Raw genomic sequence first — 20,547 nt, 5'->3', positions numbered from 1 at the left:
TACAGTTGGTTTGAATATGCAACCTCACCACTAAATACTTTTGCTGCTCTACCTGGCACCAAACAAGGGGGGACAGGTCCAACATTGTTGGCTCCATAGCTTTGTCCTCACTGCTCTCCAACCCGACAGAAGCTCCATCTTCGGTGCTCATCTGTGCCTTTACCTGGAGGATCCCACTTCTGACACTAATCTTGTAGACCACTTGGTCTTCGGATTCAAGTTACTAGGACACAGGTTTCAACTGCAAAAAGTTTATTTTCCCAAACATTATTCAATAACAAACATTCACCAAGAAATCAATTGACAGAGTTATAGTTCCCCAATAAAAGAAGTCAATAAAACATGAATATTACAGGCTGTGGTCAACAAAGCAGAATATTCACTTGATTAACCACCCACACCCTGAGTGAAACTCGTAGTGAATGAATAAACCAACTACAGCTCAAAGGGAGGGACCATCAAAGAGATGAACCACAAGGTAACACAAACCTGCCCTAAATCCCCCGTGCTGAAAGAGCTCTTGGTAGGGTCCTTGCTCAGGACTCTTGTATAAAAGCAGACTGCAGACACCTTCAGTTCCATCTCTTGTCCAACCAGGAAAGCAACTCTGCTACCAGGTAATTTCATTTAAGGGGCTGTCACATGGATACTGTTCTTGTATGATCTGTACTTACTCTTTGCATTGGACTGGCTGCCCTTTTTAAAGAAATAAGCATTTGCTCTGGTTCTTAACTTGAGAAACATTCATTGAGTGCCTTAAACTCCAGATCCCTTTTTGTTCTCTAACCAAAGATTTTGCTTTGGCTTTCAACTTTCTCAAAATTTTCAGCCACTATTTCCAAGTCCAGGAGGTGGAATCGAACTCAACTTTTTCGGTTTTGAAGCCATTACTTTTTGTAATCCGTACCTTAATGACCTTTTATATACTTTTATCTCACGATGAAGGAATAAACTCCCGTTCTAGGATACAAGTAATTTTTCAGCCCCACTCAATACAACTTACTAGTAAAAGTTGATTTAAATTGACGCTGCTAAAGTAAGAATTGCGCTGTAAATGAGTGATACTATGAAGCAATTAAATATCTGGACTTTGAAAGCGTTGACAAACCTTTGTTACAGGCATCCTTCCTCAACTCAGACCTGAAGATGGAAACGCATTTGATTTTAGGGATTCTGCTGTCTGTCTGCAGCCTCTCCTTTAGTCAAGGTAATGCATTGAAGTATTGTAATTTCACCACCTGTATGTAGTAGGATGTACTGCATGAAATATATTTCTTTTTTCTATTTATTTAGAATGTAGGCAACAGCTTGTGGAGGATGTAGATTTCCCTGGATCAGACATCCAACTTGTCTTCTCTCCCGATGTAAATCACTGTCAGCAACTTTGCACCCAGCACCCGGCCTGTCTCTTTTTTACCTATCTACCTGCTGACTGGACCCAGGACGACAGGTACAGAACAAGCAAAACTTCTGGTGTGCGTTGACCTTAAACTGAAATTGCTACAGTGTTACATGTTGTTGTTGTAGCACAGAAGATGCACCCGGACACTCTAGTCTCATGGCCTTTTCACGTTGTTACGTGAAGGCCACTGGTTCTTGATAAATTCTTGGAAGGGAATTGTGCCCTGAGGGCTGTATAAATGGTTTGAAAATGCAAACTCACCACTAAATACTTCGTCAAAGACACCCAAACAAAACTTCTGCTTTTCTCTGCAGGAACTTCTACTGCTTCCTCAAGAGCAGTCCCTCTGGACAACCCGATGTGCAGACTCCGGTGCAGGGGGCAATCTCTGGATATTCTCTCAAACCCTGCAACCCAAATTCAAGTAGGCTCACCATTATTTAGAACTGTTATGCAGACTTTTAGTTAAATTGCAATTTCGTAGGTAAATAAACCGGCTATGTAATACAATTTTTAAAAGTAATTTTACTTCAACTAATATCCAAAATCCGGGGTAAAAGGTTTGCCGAATCACTTATGTTCTCTTCGAATCCAGATATGTTAAAGTTTGTAGAACAGTAATCCGGTTCACAGGGTAATTTCTAGATCCATTGGCATCCTTTGTTCATTCTTGATCCGCGACCACTCTCCTTCACTCTGTCTGCCAGAGCCTTGTCTGCCTCAGCTGTACAATGGCGTGGACTTCCCAGGTGCTGACTACAGAGCCTTGTTCACAGAAGACGTTGAAGAGTGTCGGAGAGCCTGCACACAGGACCCTGCTTGTCAGTTTTTCTCTTTTCTAAATGAAGTCTTCACACTAGACAATTTCAGGTAAATGTAAATTCTCCGATGTCAACCCAGTGGTGACATTAAATGTATCTGCTCATTGTTGTACAGTTGGTTGAATGCTTTTCTCCTGCAACACCAGGGGGGTGACATAGGCTTCCCAATTACCTGACTCTAAAGTGTCTTGTTTTAGGTACAAGTGCCACCTTAAATTCAGCTGGCCAGTGGCAACACTTCCAGTTGTTGAAAGAAAAGCTGGTTTAGTGTCTGGATTCTCCAACAAAGTAGGAACATTTCAAGAGGGTAAACCAGGTAAAGAAACAATCATAGCAAAAGCATTCAGAATAAAGTCTGCAGATGCAGTGGATGTTCTTCTAATGTGTTTCCAATGTTTTGTTCAGTATGTCCGGGAAATCTATTTCCAAACACGGACATCCCAGGAAATGACATTTTGGTTCTTCCTGCTGCCTCCCCTGGACACTGTCAGAACCTGTGCTCTGCTCACTCGGCCTGCGCCACCTTCACTTTTGTCAGGTTGTCAAATATGTTTTGATTGTACAATCCTCTATTACTCAGATCTGAGCTCAAACTAAACACACTTTCCTTCAAGGTCTCGTTTTGATTTTAACTTTTCGGTTTGTTGCAGTGACGACTTCAATTGTTACCTGAAGGCAAACGACAATGCAATGATTCTCACAGCAAAAGATGGCGTCACATCTGGACTATCGGCACGCTTCTGTTGGCCAGATAACAGTATGTATTATCAATAAACATTAAAACGTTCTGAGAGGACTCACATAGGACTCACATCATAGACCCCATGCGCTCTATGTAATGACCAATTCAATAATTTTAGGTGTGTGTGTGTGTAAAATATATATATATATATATTTCCTCGCAAAGGATTACTCACCATAGTCCTCACTTGGTCAATTAAAACAACTTTTATATTCATGCTACGTACAGACAATCATGATTTACCAGATGTTCCATCCTACTTATTTTGAACCAGTCTGAGTTTTGGGAATTGACACTAACACTGTATGTATAGATGAGTGAGTGGGGAGCACAGTTGTCCTCCAATATGCGGATTGGCGGTTTAATCCCAGGCCCGACTGACCCTCTTGTCAATGTGTCCTTGAGCAAAACGACTCTTAACTCTAACATTGCTCCTTTTTAGCTTTGTGTTTGAGAATGTTAGTTACTATTGGACAGGTGACACTGTACAGTAGCCCCTGTCATCAGTGTGTGAACGATGACATTAAGTGAGTGGTCGGAAGACGAGAAGCGCTATAAAAGTACAGTACAATAATTTGTACTTTTTTAGTTTTGCTTATTAAGCAATATTTTACTACTTTGATCATTCAGTAACTTAATCTCTCTCCTTTCAGTTTATTGATGGTGTTGTATTTATGTGGTTCAGCCAGCAGTCTGACCTTGCTCCTCTGCCACCAGGCTGGGTCAACGCTGCTCTTGAAGGAGTAGATTTCCCAGGTAATGACATTCGCAATGAACGGATCGATGACGCTGCCTCTTGTCAGAGGACCTGTAATAAGGATGCTAACTGCCAGTTCTACACATACACCACGGCAGACTTCCCCGACCGCAATTTCAGGTACATTCACTTTAATGCATGCAAACCTGCATTTACACAAGATTCAAATTTTTAAAATAAAACCGTTCCAACAATTCAGGATATTTTTAAGATTCTGTTTTTGTTTTCTAGGCGTTTTAAGTAAAATTGTTCCAACAGTTCAGGACATTTTTAAGAAGCTGTTGTTGATCTTGTGTTCTAGGCGCCGCTGCGTCCTCAAGCGGTCCATCACCATGCCCGCTCCTCCTGGAGTCATCAAAGTGGCCAATGTCGTATCAGGCTTCCAACTGAGGAACTGCGTGTAGTGCTCCAGAAACACAGATGCTGTGCTTTAATATGGCCCCTTGATCTGTTTATTTTTTTTTTTTTTTCCTAACATCAGTTCACTGCTTTTAAAGTTGTACATGATTCTTTTTGTGTAAACCAGAGCAATAAAACGTAACCTGCTTCATTCATTTAATTGACCTGTCTCTACTTTACCTTTTTTTGTGCTGACTGGACCAAAGAACACTGGTAAAGAACAATACATTTGGACTCGGAAAATGCACCAGAAAATAAGTTATTCTATTAAGCCCTACCACACATTAGAAGTCAAAAGCGACATCTGTTTTTTGCAGCCGCAACCTGGAGGGATTGTCAATAGAATTTCTCTTTAACTAAATGATCATGCATTTTTTTTTTTTTCTTTCCCCCACAAAGTTTTAGTGTGCCACACTGGTGAAATCTATTGCCCATAATTAAATTATGCACATGAGTTATTTACCTAAAAATGTTACCTAGACTGCAACACCTCTTCAAAGAGTGCCATGTTACACCACCATCTTTCTGCCGTAGCCCCAGAAAAAACACCCACTCTGGTCGCCGGGCCTTTTTCATTGCTTTTACGCTGCTCAAAGAGCACCGGGGTGGACAGTTTGACTATGCAACCTCACCACTAAATACGTTACACTGAAGTTAACACCGCAAGCACGAAATCTCTGCAGGCACTTCTGCTACAGAAAGACCAGTTTCTCTTGACATCTCAATGTGCAGACTCCGTTGCAGGGAGTGCCCTACGGTGTTTCTCTCAAACCCTGAACTTTTTTTTTCTCAGACCTACCAGGAATCCCATAGTGACCAGACTAAGGAAAGATTTAATGTAATATACTGTCTTCAAAGGACCAAGTTGTTGTAAGAAATACCTTTTCACTGGCTGATGTGACTTTTTCCTGACCATCACTTATCTCCTGTTTTCAGTAGGTGGATTAAATCAGAATGTCTTGAAAGGATTGACTACATCAAACAATCGATTTACAAAAACATTTTCAATTGAATATACACCCCAGAGGAAACAGGCAAGCTGAAAGCCGTCTGAAATTCAAACATGCTTCAGCTGACACACGGTGTCGTGAACCAAGTAGTCAAGGCACAAGAAAACCTGTTTTATCTGCAAAAGGTGTGTTGCGTCCGGCTGGTCTATTAGTGTTTTTTCCTCCCCCTTGTCTTTGTTTCCAGTCTGTTCTTCCCAGGTGTGGTGAGTTGCTGCTGACGATGCAGGCGTGGCCAGCTGTTCCTCCAGCCAATCCAGCTCTCAGCTCTGCTCCTTTAAAAATGTTTGTTTGTGAGAGCTTGGAAAAAGGGTTGATCTTTGTGCGAACGAAGCAGAGCGGTCGCAGGGTCGGAGCAGCGAGAGTTGGTTGATTGCACAGCTGCGCTGTGACTGAGGTTGGCATGGCGGGTAGTTCGGGTGGAAGCGAGGTGGATATGCGGGAGGGCAGTGAGAGGTCGGACAATGAGGAGGGAGAAATGCATGCGGGGAATAAGGTAAAGTGGAAGGTGAAGAATGAGAAGAAACGTAGTAGGAAAGACGGGGAGTCAATGTCGGATGGGGATGACCAGAGGGGGGCGGAGAGAATGAGAAGGGATAAGAGGCGAGAGCAGGTGGAGGAATGGAAAGTTATGGCTGTGTTCGATGAGCCTACGAGGAAAGTGCTGAATCCGATAGCATTATCTAAAGCTATTGAAGCAGAGGTGGGACATGTTAGAGATGCGAGGTGTGTTGGGCATGGGAGAGTGCTGATTTTTGCTGTTAATTGGGCGCAGCAAGGCAAGTTAATGACGTTGACGTCGCTGAATGGAGCGAAGGTGAAGTGTCACGTACCGGGTGGAAGGGCTAAGAGCAGGGGGGTGATTACGGGGGTACCGCTGGATATAACAATGGAGGAATTCAAGAAAGAAGTAAAAGGAGGACGGGTAGTGGAGGCAAAACGAATGACAAATAAAAACAAAGGGAACGGAGAGGAGAGCCCTACGGTGATGGTGGAGTTTGATGGGCATATACCCAGTAGAGTGTGTCTGGGGTATGTGAGCTACTTTGTGAGGGAGTATGTGCCGGCGCCACTAAGGTGCTTCAAGTGTCAACGCATGGGGCATGTGGCCAGTGTGTGTAAGGGGCAGTGTCGGTGTGCTAAATGTGGGGGCCCACATGAGTATGGGAAATGTGAAGCACAGGCTAAAATAAGGTGTTGTAACTGCGGCGGGGAACATAGTGCGGCATATGGGGGGTGTATTGTGCAGAGAAAAGAGGCAGAGGTACAGAGATACAAGATAGTAAATAAAGTAACATATGCAGAGGCAGCAAGAAAAAGCCAAGGCAGCAGGAGGGAACAAGAAATAAGAGCCCAGGAACAGCCAGGAGTGATCACAGGGAGAGGGGAGGGGCAGGTGGTGGAGGGGGGAGATAAGAAGTGTAGTCATGGGGGATGCTCAGTTACAGAAGAGACACTGGTGGTGAAACGGGTGGATTTTTTGGCATTTATGTGTCATATTCTTAATATGAGTGAACAGGTGAAGAAAAAGTCGGCACGGATTGAGATGGTTGTTAGGGCTGCTAAGGAGTTTATGGGGATTATGGAAGTAACAGGGGAGATGTTACATGGGATGTTGGCACAGCCCAAGAGTGGGGATGTGGATATCAGTAGTAAATGATGTCACTGGTGGTGTTACAATGGAATGCAAGAAGCTTAGTAGCTAACGGGCAGGAGTTCAAGAGATATGTATATGGGTTAGATGTAGTGCCAAATGTAATTTGTGTGCAGGAAACGTGGCTAAAACCAATGCTGGAGTTTGCAATTCCAGGGTTTCATGCGGTAAGGAAGGATAGGATAGAGGGTGGAGGTGGGGGATGTGCTACGTTTGTTGAGGACGGACTGGCATACAGAGTAGGGGAGGTAAGTGATGCAGAGTGTGTCGGGATAGAGGTGTGCAGGAAGGAAGGCGGCATAGTGGTGTTAAATTTTTATAACCCGTGTAAGCCTCTAAGTGCAGAGCAGTTAGATGTAATGGGTAGGTGTGGTGGGGGTGGAAAGATGATTTGGTGTGGGGACTTTAATGCACATAATGAGATATGGGGAAGTGGACACACGGATGGTAATGGGGCAGTGGTGGAGGAATATATGGAGGGTTGTGGGATGGTATGTGTTAATGAGGGGGGCGGTACTAGGGTAAATATAGGGAAAGGGACTGAGTCCTGTTTAGATCTAATGTGGGTGTCTGCGGCTATGGCAGGGAGGTGTGAGTGGCGAGTGATGAGAGACTCCACTGTAGGGAGTGATCATTACCCTATTGTTTGTAGGTTTGAGGCTGGTGTATGTATGCAGAGCAGAGGGCATGGCAAGAGGTGGTGTTATGAGAAGGCTGATTGGATCAAGTTCAAGTACTTGTGTGAGAGGGAAGGACGGAAGTTGACAATGGAGGGATCAGTGAATGAATGTGCTCAGGAACTGACAGGCATGCTAGTGGCAGCAGCAGAGGTGGCTATTCCAGTTAGTAAGGGAGGTGGTAGGAGGAGGGTGGTACCGTGGTGGACTGATGAATGCTCCAAAAGAGTACGTGAGAGGAACAAGGCGTTTAGGGCACTGAGGAGAAGCATGACAGATACGAATGTGTTGGAGTTTCAACGTAAAAGGGCAGAGACAAGGAGAACAATAAAGAGAGCTAAAAGGGAAGCATGGCGTGAGTTCTGCTCTACCATTGGGAGGGGGACGGACATTGGCAGGGTGTGGAAAATGTTCCGGAAAATGTTGGGGAAAGGAGGAAATGCGGAAATACCAGTGTTGGTGGTGGGGGATGCAATTGCTATGACAGGTAAGGAAAAGGCGGATGCGTTGGGGGTAGCATTTGCGAAGGTTCACAGTGGCGAGCACCTATGTGAGGAGAGTAAGAGGAGGAGATGCGAGATATTAAAACAAAAGGGAGATGTGTTGCATAAGAAGGCAGGGACGGAGGAAGTGATGGATGCGGAATTCACTAAGTTTGAGCTGACTAAGGCACTGGTAGGATGCAGGCGTTCGGCACCGGGAGAGGACAGGGTAGGATATGAGATGGTGAAAAAGGCACCTGATAATGTAATGGAAGCTATAGTAGGGCTGTTTAACAAGGTGTGGAGGACTGGGGTGCTGCCGGACGGGTGGAAGCAGGCGGTAGTACTGCCGTTTGCTAAACCGGGAAAAGATCCAGGGAAGGTGGATAGCTATAGACCAATAGCGTTGACCTCAAACCTATGTAAACTGATGGAGAAGATGATAGTGAAAAGATTGATATTCTACCTGGAAAGTAAGGGATTGATGAGTGAAGCACAGAGTGGGTTCAGGAGAGGAAGGTCTACTATGGATGCACTGGTGGTGGTTAGCACAGAAATAGCCAAGGCACTTGCTATGAAGGAGAAGATGGTGGTGGTGTACTTTGATATAGAGAAGGCGTATGACACTATGTGGAGAGAGGGGGTGTTAATGAAGTTAAGTGCATTGGGAGTTGAGGGCAGAATGTATAATTGGATTCTGGATTTCTTGTTTGACAGGTACATACAGGTGAGGGTTGGGACAATATTGTCAGAGAGGTATGAGGTTGCTAATGGCACCCCACAGGGCAGTGTGATTAGCCCTGTGTTGTTTACAATCATGATCGACAATGTGTTTAGGGATGTAGGGAGAGGTATGGGTAGGGCACTATATGCAGATGATGGGGCTTTGTGGAAGAGAGGTAAGAATGAAAAGTTTGTAATGAGGAAGATGCAAGAGGCGGTGGATGTGGTGGAGGAATGGTCCAAGAGATGGGGTTTTAGGATGTCGGTGACTAAATCGTGTTTCATGGTGTACTCGAGAAGGAGGGTGGGGGAGGTTCGGTTACACATGTATGGCCAAGAATTGGGAAGGGTGTTAGAGTTTAAATATTTGGGATTATGGTTTGACGGAAGGCTCACATGGAGGAAACATGTGGAGTTTATAGAACAGAAGTGCAGGAAGGTGCTGAATCTGATGAGGGCTGTGGCAGGTGTAGACTGGGGGGCAGATAGGAGGACACTGTTGTGTATGTATCAGGCACTGGTAAGATCCACGATAGACTATGGGTGTTTTATTTATGGAGCTGCGGCCAAGACGGTGATACAGCGATTGGACAGGGTGCAATCACGAGCACTGAGGCTGTGTGTGGGGGCTATCAGGACCACTCCAGTAGTGGTGTTGCAGGTGGATACAGGGGAATTGCCACTGAGCTTGAGGAGGGACAAGTTGGCGCTGTCGTATTGGGGCAGGCTGAAGGGGTGTGCTGAAAGCCACACGGCGGTTGTGGCAACTAGGGAGTGTTGGGAGAGGGACAAGAGTAGTTTGAGGATGTATGGGTGGACAATAGGGCAGAAAGTGACAGAGTATGGCTTGGAGGGGATAGAGATAGGGCCAGCGATTGCATTGGGGCCCATCCCTCCGTGGATGTTCCCGATGCCAAAAGTGGATGTAGGCATGATGGAGGAGAGGAGGGAGTGGGGCAAGGGGGACGTGAGTGTGTGTGTGGAGAAGTATGTCTGTAAACGGTTTTATGGTTTTGTAAGGGTGTACACTGATGGAGCTAAGGTAGTGAATGGGGGTAGAGCGGGTGCAGGAGTGCATGTGCCTGAGTTCAGTGTGAGTATCTGTAAAAGAGTCACTGATAATGTGTCGGTGTATACAGCAGAGATGGTGGCTATGATCATTGGGTTGAGATGGGTGGAGGATGTGACACCATGTAGGGTGCTGATATGTTCAGACTCAGCAGCAGTGTTAAGCAGTGTTCTGGATGGTAGGTCTGACAGGGAAGACCTACTGGGAGAACTGATGGGGATATTGCTGGGGTTGGAGAGACAGGGAGTAGAGGTGAGGTTCTGCTGGGTTCCTGCGCATGCTGGAGTGGAGGGTAATGAGGTGGCTGACATGGTGGCAAAGAGTGCTGTAAGGAGGACTGAGGTGGATGTAAGGGTGTCGTTAGGGCGCAGGGAGGTTAAGTCGTTGATACGGGAAGCAGGGATTGCGGAGTGGGAGAGACAGTGGGGTGAAGGTGGTAAAGGGAGGCACTTCCGGGGTATAAATAGGTCAGTGAAGGAGGTTGGGGGAATGATGGGGTGCAGGAGGGAAGAGGTAGTGTGGAGTAGGTTAAGGTATGGGCACACAGGGTTGAATGGCACGTTGAGAGTGGTGGCAAAACATGACACAGGTTTGTGTGATAGATGTGAGGTGGTGGAAACAGTTGAGCATGTACTGTTTGTCTGTGGGAGGTATGATAAGGAGAGCGTGGTGTTGTATGGTAGTGTCAGGGAGACAAAGCGGGGCTGGGACTTAGGTGGGGTGCTTGGGGGTGGAAAAGGGAAGGAGGCAGTAATGAAGGCAGTATTTATTTTTCTCAGGAACACGGGGCTGTACAACAGGATATAGAAGGGAGGCCGTGACCGGCCTCACACTCCAGTGCAGTAGGTGGCGGTATATGCATCTTTAAGTTGGTGCGATCTGCCAGTAAACAAAAAAGAAGAAGAAGAAGAAGAAAGAAGCTTGGAAAAAGAGGGGGACTTGTGTTTTGGGAGAGATTGAGAGTGACATTGATTTAGATATTGAAAGAATATATGGTTTATGTTTGTTAAACTGGTCTATTGTACTCCAGGTCTGTGTTTATGTACTTACCCCAAGAGCGCTGTGGAGCAGGGCTAGGTAAGATACCCTGGGGTCTACATACACCCGTAGGGAAAACCTCTGTTAGATACACTAGATTAGAAGCCAGCGGCTGTCACCCAGTGTATTGTAGAAGTGAGGTAAGTGGTGTGATAGGTTAGATTGTGGTAGGTTTAGAGGGTTAGGGAAGCTCAGGGTCCTTTGTTTTGTTTCTTTGCTTTGACAGACCGCTGGCACCGCCCTACTCCACAGGCCTTGTTACCTGTTAGTCCTCCTATCCCGTGTCTTTGTACTTGTGTGTAATTGTTCGTTGAAATGTTTGTATTGTTCTTGTAGGGGAAATAAACCCACCATAGCCATCAATTGTAGTAGTGTCCTTTACTTATTGTGATAGCAAGCTGGGGCCTTCGCACACAGGTTCAGAATCATCCAGAGGGCGTGGTCTTGGGCAGTTACGCCTTCCTCCTCTCCTGAGCCGGAGTTGAGGCGTAACAAGGTGGGTTTATTTTCCCAAACGTTCACCAAGAAATCCATTTGCAGTTATAGGGCCTCAATAAAAAAAAAAGTTTGAGCACCTGTTACCCTGGGTTGAAGGACATCGGCCGGGCTGACAGATCATAGCTAACCGTTGTCCTCAAGTGCTTAATACCAAGAAGCTTGTAAACCTGTTCTAACAAAGTGGACATGAAGTTAGTTCCACAGTCTCTGAGGATCTCACAGGCGAAGCTCCCCTTGGAAAAAACTGCAAAAGGCAACTGTTTTGGCCTTCAATGAGTTTAAAGGAAAAACATCTGAATGTTTTGTGGCATACTATGTTATTACCAGCATGTAAAGGTTTCCTGCTTTGCTCCTTTCAACAGGCCCAACAATGTCCATTCCCAACGGCTCAAAGGGCGGACACTGGTGATCGGTAGGAGCTGTAGCGGAGCTCTCGAGCAGATTTTAAGGAAGGTTTTATTAGACCTCCAGGAGACTTTCACAGAACAAAACTAAATCTGCATGCAAGTCAGGCCAGTGGAAATGTTTTTTAAATGCGAGCAAATGTTCTGTGTTTTCCAAGATTGCCAGCCCACGGAACGGAGTGCCCAAATCCCAGCACAGTGCCTAGCTGTTCCGGGCAGTAGTGTTTGTCTGTTCCCGTACCTTCCCCTATAGCTCTCTGTGAGAAACATGCTGGAGTAATGGAGTAATTTTGTTGGATTCAAATGATATTGTTGGGTATTTTGAAAATCAAAGGCTCTTCAGGCAAACTGCCAGAGGGTGGGATTGCCACAGTATTGCAAAACTTCCCTTTCCTTCTCTGTTACAAAATGTTGCGGGTGCTGTCTCCAAATTTGCATCATAGAAAGGCAGGGTACTGAGTGTCTGAAAGGGCCTCTCCGCCTCTTTAGCTTGAGTAATTCCCCCATGCTGTAAGAGCTCCAGGTAGGATCTTTGGCTCAAGCCTCATATATAAAAGCAGACACCACCTTCAGTTCCATTTCTTTTCCAACCAAAAAAGGAACTCCGCTACCAGGTAACGTCAATACAGGGTGTCCCGCCACCACAAATGGGGACAAACAGGGAAGTATTTCTGTGGTTCAGCCAGCACCACCTGGTGGCAGAGAGGAGCAAGGTTACCACCAGGCTGGGTCAACGCTGCTCTTGAAGGTCGATTTCCCAGGTAATGACATTAGCAAAAAACGGATCGATGACGCGGCCTTTTGTCAGAGGACCTGTAATGAGAATGCTAACTGCCAGTCCTACACATATATCACGGCAGACTTCCCCGAGAATGATTTAAAGGACCCATCGTATGCCCATTTTTCCACATGTTGATATGGTTCCTTGGGGTCTCAATGAAAGGTTTGCAACATATTTTGGTCAGAATACCACAAGAATCATTTCAAACAGCACCCTTTTTACCCTGTCAAAAACACCTCCCCACAGATTGACCTGTTTTGAGTGCCTGTTCCTTTAAATGCTAATGAGCCAGCTCCCCCCTCCCCCTTGGGTCGAGTGGTGGTGGGGGGCGGTCCAAGGCCATGTAGGCAGACTCCCAACATGGGCGTGCTTCAAAATCTACGTAGACGTTGGTGGTGATTCCATTGGACGCACTCAAGCATATCGTTTCTGACACCACAACACAACACCACGCCACAACAAGCCGCGTGAGTTGTTTTTTTCCAGCGTTTTTGTGTTGGGAGACATGCCAGATACCCAAATTAACGTATAGAAGCACTAAAAAAGTGGAATTTTCATAATATAGCCCCTTTAAGGTAAATTCCCTTTTTTTGCATGCATGCAAACCTTCATTAACACAATAATAAAAATAAAAATAAAACTGTTCCAACCATTCAGGACATTTTTAAGATGCTGTTGTTCTTGTTTTCTAGGCGCCGCTGCTTTCTCAAGCGGTCCGTCACCAGGGCCGCTCTTAGAGTCGCCAAAGTGGAGAATGCCGTATCTGGCTTCCAACTGAGGAACTGCGTGTAAGATGCTATTATTTGGTGCTTAAATATGGCCACTTGATCTGTTGACTGCGTTTCACGCTGCACATGAATCTTTTTGTGTAAACAAGAGCAATAAAACACAGAACATTGGTTTGCTTCTAACCTGCTTTATTCATTCGGAGGTCAGTATTCACACAGTGAAATGCAAACATCTGTCACGTAGTCTTCAACATAAAAGTTTGAATTTAAATCTAGAGCTTGAAAAAGTCAATAAACATCAGGTCATTGTCTGTGTGACTGTGGAATCCTCGCTGAATTTAGTAGTCAAGATGCGAACAAATCAGATTTTAGGGGTTCTGCTATCTATCTGCAGCCTCTCCTTTAGTCATGGATATTGCATTTAAGTATTATAATTGTATCACTTTTATGTTTTAGGATGTATTTGGCTGTTTTCCATTTATTCATAATATTTATTATTATTATTATATTTATTCTTGAGAATGTAGATTTCTCTGGATCAGACTTCCAATTTGGCTTTTCTACAAATGTTAATCACTGTCAGCAACTTTGCACCCAGCATCCATCCTGTCTCTTCTACAGGTACAGAACAAGTGCACTGTTGGTTTGAATGTGCAACCTCACCACTAGAGGGCACTAAATACTTTACACTGACGCAGTCAAAGACAGGAATCAGGATTCAGGAATCAGGAAACATTTATTAGCCAAAATATGTCAAACATACAAGGAATTTGTCTTGGCGGATAGTGCGCGACAGTAGACAGACAAGACAACAGTGCACAAGTAATAAAATAAAGTGGAATGAAATGCTAAAGACAAAACACACAAACACGCACAATAACACAAAACTTCAGCCTTTCTCTGCAGGCACTTCTACTGCTACCTCAAGAACAGTTCTTCTGGGAGGCCCAATGTGCAGACTCCGTTGCAGGGGCATCACCTGTGGTGTTTCTCTCAAACCCTAAAAAGATTTTTTTTTTTTTGCCCGACCTATCAGGACACACAAAGCTATCACGTATTAAAGTGTTACACCAGAGGGCGGCATTGCCACAGCACAGCAACTTCCATGGCAACTTCTCTTGCCTTCTCTGTTGGTGTGACTTACGATGTTTTCTGGGTGCGGTCTCCAAATCTGCATTAAAGAAAAGTAGGGCACTGATTATCTGAAGGGGCTCCTCGACCTCCTTCGATTGGGTTGTGGTGAATGCGATGTGTCATTTGAGGCTGGAATTCAACAACTCTAACACAGGCAGGTCCCAACAAAGCACAGCAGTACATGGTAGATTATCAGTAACACCAATGTTTAGGAGGTAGGTTTGCCCTCGCACCTGCTTTTAGGTGGGGCTTTTCTCTCGTGAAGGGCTTACCCACTATGGCAAAGGGTTCTTGGTGGTACTAAGGGACTGGATTGCGGTAATCCTTACTTTCCCGTGCTTTTTAGTGCAAGAACTGGCCTTTCCTCCATTCTGCCAGATTGACATCACCCAGTTCATCAGCCTCAGCAGCAGAACCTGGGTTAGACTCTTTAATCCAGACCTGCAGCTCAGGAGAAAGCATTCTGAAGTATTGCTCCAATTAGGATTTCACCCATCTCTTAAACAGTTTTACCCTTTGGGTTAATTCACTTTCTGTACAACCGTGTAGACAACTCATTTGGGTTCTCAGATTTTTTATCAAGGGAGAGGAATCTCAGCCTATGTGTCTCAGGGTTAATATCATATTCATGGAAAATTGAAAAGGTCTCAAAGGAAAAAGGTCTTAACTGCAAAAAGTGTATTTTTCTAAACATTATTCAATAACAAACATTCACCAAGAAATCCATTGACAGAGTTATAGTGCCCAAATAAAATATGTTAACAGAACATAAATATTAAAAACTAAGGTTAACAAAGCAAGATATTCACTTAATTAACCACCCACAATCTGAGTGAAACAAATCGTGTCTGACTAAACAAACTAAAGCATACAGGAAGGTAGAACCAAAGATATGAACCACAAGTCAACACAAACCCTCCCTACGGCCCCTGTGTAGAAGCTCTTGATAGGTTCCTTGGCTCAGGCTTCTTGCATAAAAGCAGACTTACATTTTCAGTTCCATCTTTTTACAACCAGGAAAGGAACTCAGCAACCAGGTAACTTGCATTAATGGGTTGTGGGAACTGTTCTCGTTGTATGATCTGTACCGGCTGGCCTTTTTTAAGAAATATTCATTTCCTGTGGTCATTATATTGGGGAACATTAATCGAGTGGCTTAAACTCCAGATCCAATTTTTGTGCTCTAAACAAAAATTTACTTTGGCTTTCCATTTCTCCGGGCTTTTTATTTACTTTCAAAATCATTGTGGTCACTGTAGGTTTCATTGCAAACATATTTGAATGTAGTCTTCAAAAGGTGTCTGTCTCGGAATGTTCTGCCAATATTTCCAAGAGATGGGATCACGCTGCTGTTTATTCCTTCATCATGGGAGCTGCTAAAGTAAGAAAAAGGTGACACACCTTTGTTTCAGGATTCCTCACTGAACTCTGAACTCCAAACCAAAGATGGAAACACATCAGATTTTGGGGATTCTTTTGTCCATCTGCAGCCTCTCCCTTAGTCAAGGTAATACATTTAAGTATTGTAAGTCCACCACTTATATATAGTAGGATGTACTGTGTGAGTATATGTCTCTTTCTGTTTTCGATTTTTTTTAGAATGTAGAGAACAGCTTGTGCAGGATATAGATTTCCATGGATCAGACATCCAACTTGTCTTCTCTCCCGATGTTAATCACTGTCAGCAACTTTGCACCCAGCACCCGGCCTGTCTCTTCTTTACCTATCTACCTGCTGACTGGACCCAGGACGACAGGTACAGAACAAGCAGTGTACCAACACATTTTAATAAGCAATTCCTTTCATTAAACTGGAATGTAAAAATACTACCTAAAAATACAACCTACTTTCGCAAGACAAATATTTAGGGCTGTGAAAATGAACGTGTTAATCTATGGAATTAATGTGACCACTGCCGCCCTAAAAGACGGTGGTTTGGAAAACTTCCCAGGCTAAATGTGGGGAGATTGTTGGCCCTTCAAACTACGCCGCCAGATGATAACAAGGTTGAGAGCGCCGCAAAGTGCACGAGGACAGCAGGAAGATTGGAGTTGGCCTTGGAGATGAGCAAATATGTGTAGTCTTGTGTATAAAAAATGAATAATTAAAAACATGTCTGAAATACACGCTTTCCAAAGTTAATACTTTTTACTTTTAAGATTAGAGACTTTTATTTGCAATTAATGCATTTTAATATGTGCGATTCATTTGTTTAATCTATTGACAGCCCGAGTAAAAACGTGTGTTATTCAGCCGTAGATTAGAGGGATTATTTTTTTTAATGACTACTCCTACATTTATTATAGCATTACTCTTTGTTGATGACTAACTGTGACCAGAGTTAATCGGTTACTTCTACACAGAGAGCTACACCCATTCAAGGAGTATGTCATGTTACGCCGCCATCTTTCTGCAGTAGGACAGAAGAAACACCCAGATACTCGCTGGTCGAATGGCCTTTCCTCGTTGTTACGCTACCCGAAGGTCACCGGTTCTTGAATACATTTGGAAGGGAATTGTGAGCTGAGGGGTGTACATTTGGTTTGAAAATGCAATCCCACCACTAGATGCCACTAAATACTTGACACTGATGATGTCAAAGACACACAAATGCAAATTGTCTTTCTGTCTCTGCAGGAACTTCTACTGCTACCTCAAGAGCAGTTCCTCTGGACAACCCGGTGTGCAGAATCCGCTGCAGGGGGTCACCTCTGGATTTTCTCTCAAACCCTGCAACCCAGATCCAAGTAGGCTCACTATTATTTAGTAGCGTTATGCAGACCTTTTGTTAATTTGCAATTTTGGAAGTGAAATAAACACGGTTATGTAATACAATTACTAAATAAGTGTAATTTCATTCATAAAAAATAACATCCCAAATTAGTTTTGGTAAAAAGTTTGTTTAGAATCACATTCATGTTGTTTTCTTTGAATCACAACTATTGATCCGTGACCACACTCTCCTTCTCTCTCTCTGCCAGAGCCTTGTCTGCCTCAGCTGTACTATGGCGTGGACTTCCCAGGTGCTGACATCATAAGCTTGTTCACAGAAGATGCTGAGGAGTGTCAGAGAGCCTGCACACAGGACCCTGCCTGTCAGTTTTTCACTTTTCTAAATGAAGACCTCACATTAGACGTTTACAGGTAAAACTGCATTTGCCGATGTCACACGATCTGTGAAATTGAATGTATCCGTTCTGTATCTGTATTGGCGAATTGTTATACACGGTTGGTTTAATTCAGACAAGGAGGAAGCTTTGCTCCTGCAACACCTGGGTGGTAACATAAGCTCCTCAATTACATGAATATGCCATTTTTTTGTTTTAGGTACAAGTGCCTCCTTAAATTCAGCTGGCCAGTGGCAACACTTCCAATTGTTGAAAGAACAGCTGGTTTAGTGTCTGGATTCTCCAACAAAGTAGGGACATTTCAAGAGGGTAAACCAGGTACAAAAACAATCATAGCAAAATCATTCAGAATAAAGTCTGCAGATGCAGTGGATGTTCTTCTAATGTGTTTCCAATGTTTTGTCCAGCATGTCAGGGAAAGCTTTTTCCAAACACCGACATCCCAGGAAGTGACATTCTGGATCTTCCTGCTGCCTCCCCTGGACACTGTCAGAACCTGTGCTCTGCTCACTCAGTCTGCACCTTCTTTACTTTTGTCAGGTACTCAAACAGTTTTTCTCTAATGAGACAATCTCATCTATTACAGTCACATCTTTTCACAAATCTCAAAATATATACCTATCTTTATTCAAGATTTCATTTGAATGCCAGTTTTTTTTTTTGTTTGTTACAGTGACGACTTCAATTGTTACCTGAAGGGCAACAGCATTGAATTGGTTCGCAAAGCAAGAGATGGATTAACATCTGGACTACCAGCACGCTTCTGTTGGCCAGACAACAGTGAGTATTATCAGATGTTCATGATTCCCAGATGATCCGTCCTACTTATTTTGAACCCCTGTCTTCGTGTCGTTGAGTTTTGTGAACTCTTCCCTCAGGATGAAGCACAGTTTTTTCACAACGTCAAATTTGTAATGAATATGTTATAAAGCCCAACATTTCATGCTTCGTCTCTATCATAAAAAGACAATAGTCACTGACTGAAATTGTTCCTCTCTGTCACCAGGCTGGGTTAACGCTGCTCTTGAAGGGGTCAATTTCAAAGGTAATGACATTCGCTTTGAACTGACGGACGATGCGGCCTCTTGTCAGAAGACCTGTAACGAGGATCCTAACTGCCAGTTCTACAACTATCTCAAGGCAGATTTCCCCGACAGCGTTTTCAGGTACATTAACCTTCATGCGTGCATAAAAACCTGCATTAAAACAAATTTCTATTTTTTAAGTAAAATTGTTCCAACAGTTCAGGACATTTTTAAGAAGCTGTTGTTGATCTTGTGTTCTAGGCGGCGCTGCTACCTCAAGCGGTCCATCACCATGCCCGCTCCTCCTAGAGTCGCCAAACTGGCCACTGCTGTGTCAGGCTTCCAACTGAGGAACTGTGTGTAAAGTGCTCCAGAAACACACAAAAAGATGCTGTTGCTTTGTTCTTTAATACGGACACTTGGTCGGTTGGTTTCCTAACATCTGTTGACTGCGTTTCAAGCTGCACATGATTCTTTTTGTGTGTAAACAAGAGCTATAAAACATAAAGAACATTTGCTTTTGCTTTCAACTTGCTTCATTCTTGCTTTGAAGTCTGTAGTCACACGGTCTTATTTTTTTCCTCATCACTCTTAAAATAATTCAGTTTCAGTATTTAGGTGTGCAAAAATATTTGGGTGTTTCTACACCAATATAGTTCAACACAGGACGCACACGTTTCATCAGGAGAATAACCATCTGTTACGACGGTCATTACAGTATTTATTAGATATAAGGACACAGTGAATAATGAAATAATGTATCAGAAACTGATGCCGGTAGTTTATTTTTTATGTCTGCACACAAAATGCATTATTTTAAACTCTAATCTACTGTTGCAAGGAAGTAACTACAACATTCTTTTAAATAAAAGCTACCACACACCACCAGCAGTCAAAGGAAGGTAGCACTGTTCAATCTGTGTATTGACAGTATGTGATGTTTTATCCAAAAAATAGAATCCCTGCAATTATGTCTCCTGAATAATGAACAAGGAGAGTTTTAGAGATAATAATACCTTGGTCTTGCCTGGACAATGGATGAATCACCACTCGAGAGTTAAAGCCAGAAGGTAATTAACTTAACAGCTAGTCTAACCTGCTTGTGAAAGTTGAAAAATATCCCAACCTACATGTGTAAGGTTAACCATTAATTTATATTTATATTTGAAGAGAATGAATCAGAACAGATATTGTGCATTTGGAAACCGATCATTTTGTGAAGGGCCGTACTGTGTTTGTCAGAGGTGGTGTATCGCTGAAAACAAACAGTTGATATGAGTGGTGACAATGAACCAAAACAATTTATCTGTGGGCTTTAAAAACCCTAAAAAGAGAGTCTGGTCACAGTTCTCTGTAGGATTGTCAATACACAGCACTGTTTCTCATTTCAAAAACATCTATTAATGGAATTTTGACCTTTTGTTCGTTGGTTCATCTACTGATTTTTTTTCTATGGTTTGGCCAGCAGCAGATCCTCAAGCGGTGCCTGGACTGTGCGTACTGGGATATTTTCAGGACTGCTCCCAGTAGTCTGGATGAGTACGCAGAGGCTGTGATGGCATTCATTAGCTTCTGTGGAGACAGCTGTGTCCCACCATGCACCGTTGATGAGACACCTTGACAATGACGAGCCCTGGTTCACAGCTGAAGACAAAATCCCTGCAATCATGTCTCTCAAATAATGAGCAAGAGGAGTTTTAGAGATAATAATGTCTTGGTCTTGGTTGACAATGGATGAAGCACCACTCTCACGACCAAACGCAGAGCTAAAGCCAGAAGGTAATTAGCTTAGCTTAACAGCTAGTCTGACCTGCTTGTGGAAGTTGAAAAATATCGCAACCTACATGTGTAAGGTTAATGTGACGGCCCTTTGGTTTTGAGCAGGGCCTGATGCGTGTGTGTGTCCCTTTGTCCTGTCTTGCAGGTCCATGGTAGGAGCCACTAGGAGCACCTGGCCAGTCTCTCGGTTTCATTTAAGACCCGGCCGCCCCAGTCTCATCGTTTTTGTTCACGGGAGCTTTATTTGGTCGATAATAAATTACACATGCCGTCTACCACCCTGCGTTGCTCTATTTTTG

The 20,547-nt window shown here is 43.8% G+C and overlaps 2 protein-coding genes across 8 annotated transcripts; both read left to right on the top strand.

The window, feature by feature from the left end:
• Window positions 1-439: 439 nt before the first annotated feature.
• On the top strand, window positions 440-4,276 carry LOC120827092 (coagulation factor XI). Of its 3 annotated transcripts, XM_078080853.1 has the most exons (11): window positions 830-882; window positions 941-971; window positions 1,120-1,207; window positions 1,294-1,450; window positions 1,717-1,826; window positions 2,110-2,272; window positions 2,421-2,539; window positions 2,629-2,761; window positions 2,874-2,980; window positions 3,683-3,842; window positions 4,024-4,276. In XM_078080853.1, exons 3-11 carry the CDS (start codon window positions 1,147-1,149, stop codon window positions 4,124-4,126), a joined length of 1,113 nt encoding a protein of 370 aa, XP_077936979.1. In that variant the 5' UTR covers window positions 830-882; window positions 941-971; window positions 1,120-1,146; the 3' UTR covers window positions 4,127-4,276. The 3 variants fall into 3 exon arrangements, with proteins under 3 accessions (XP_077936976.1, XP_077936979.1, XP_077936977.1); XM_078080850.1 differs by lacking the exons at window positions 830-882; window positions 941-971 and adding an exon at window positions 440-617; XM_078080851.1 differs by lacking the exon at window positions 830-882 and having other exon boundaries at window positions 947-971.
• A 7,889-nt stretch (window positions 4,277-12,165) lies between these two features.
• On the top strand, window positions 12,166-18,999 carry LOC120827093 (coagulation factor XI). Of its 5 annotated transcripts, none has more exons than XM_078080854.1 (11): window positions 12,166-12,434; window positions 13,147-13,242; window positions 15,729-15,823; window positions 15,916-16,072; window positions 16,954-17,063; window positions 17,298-17,460; window positions 17,644-17,762; window positions 17,852-17,984; window positions 18,118-18,224; window positions 18,451-18,610; window positions 18,731-18,999. In XM_078080854.1, the coding sequence occupies exons 3-11, from the start codon at window positions 15,763-15,765 to the stop codon at window positions 18,831-18,833; spliced, it is 1,113 nt and encodes a 370-aa protein (XP_077936980.1). In that variant the 5' UTR covers window positions 12,166-12,434; window positions 13,147-13,242; window positions 15,729-15,762; the 3' UTR covers window positions 18,834-18,999. The 5 variants fall into 5 exon arrangements, with proteins under 5 accessions (XP_077936980.1, XP_077936983.1, XP_077936981.1 ...); XM_078080857.1 differs by lacking the exon at window positions 12,166-12,434 and adding an exon at window positions 12,854-12,921; XM_040189752.2 differs by lacking the exons at window positions 12,166-12,434; window positions 13,147-13,242 and adding an exon at window positions 15,290-15,353.
• The last annotated feature ends 1,548 nt before the right edge of the window (window positions 19,000-20,547 follow it).

The sequence above is a fragment of the Gasterosteus aculeatus genome, chromosome 10 (assembly GCF_964276395.1).
Source record: "Gasterosteus aculeatus chromosome 10, fGasAcu3.hap1.1, whole genome shotgun sequence".
Classification (NCBI taxonomy): domain Eukaryota; kingdom Metazoa; phylum Chordata; class Actinopteri; order Perciformes; family Gasterosteidae; genus Gasterosteus; species Gasterosteus aculeatus.
This window is presented reverse-complemented; position numbering and strand designations above follow the sequence as displayed.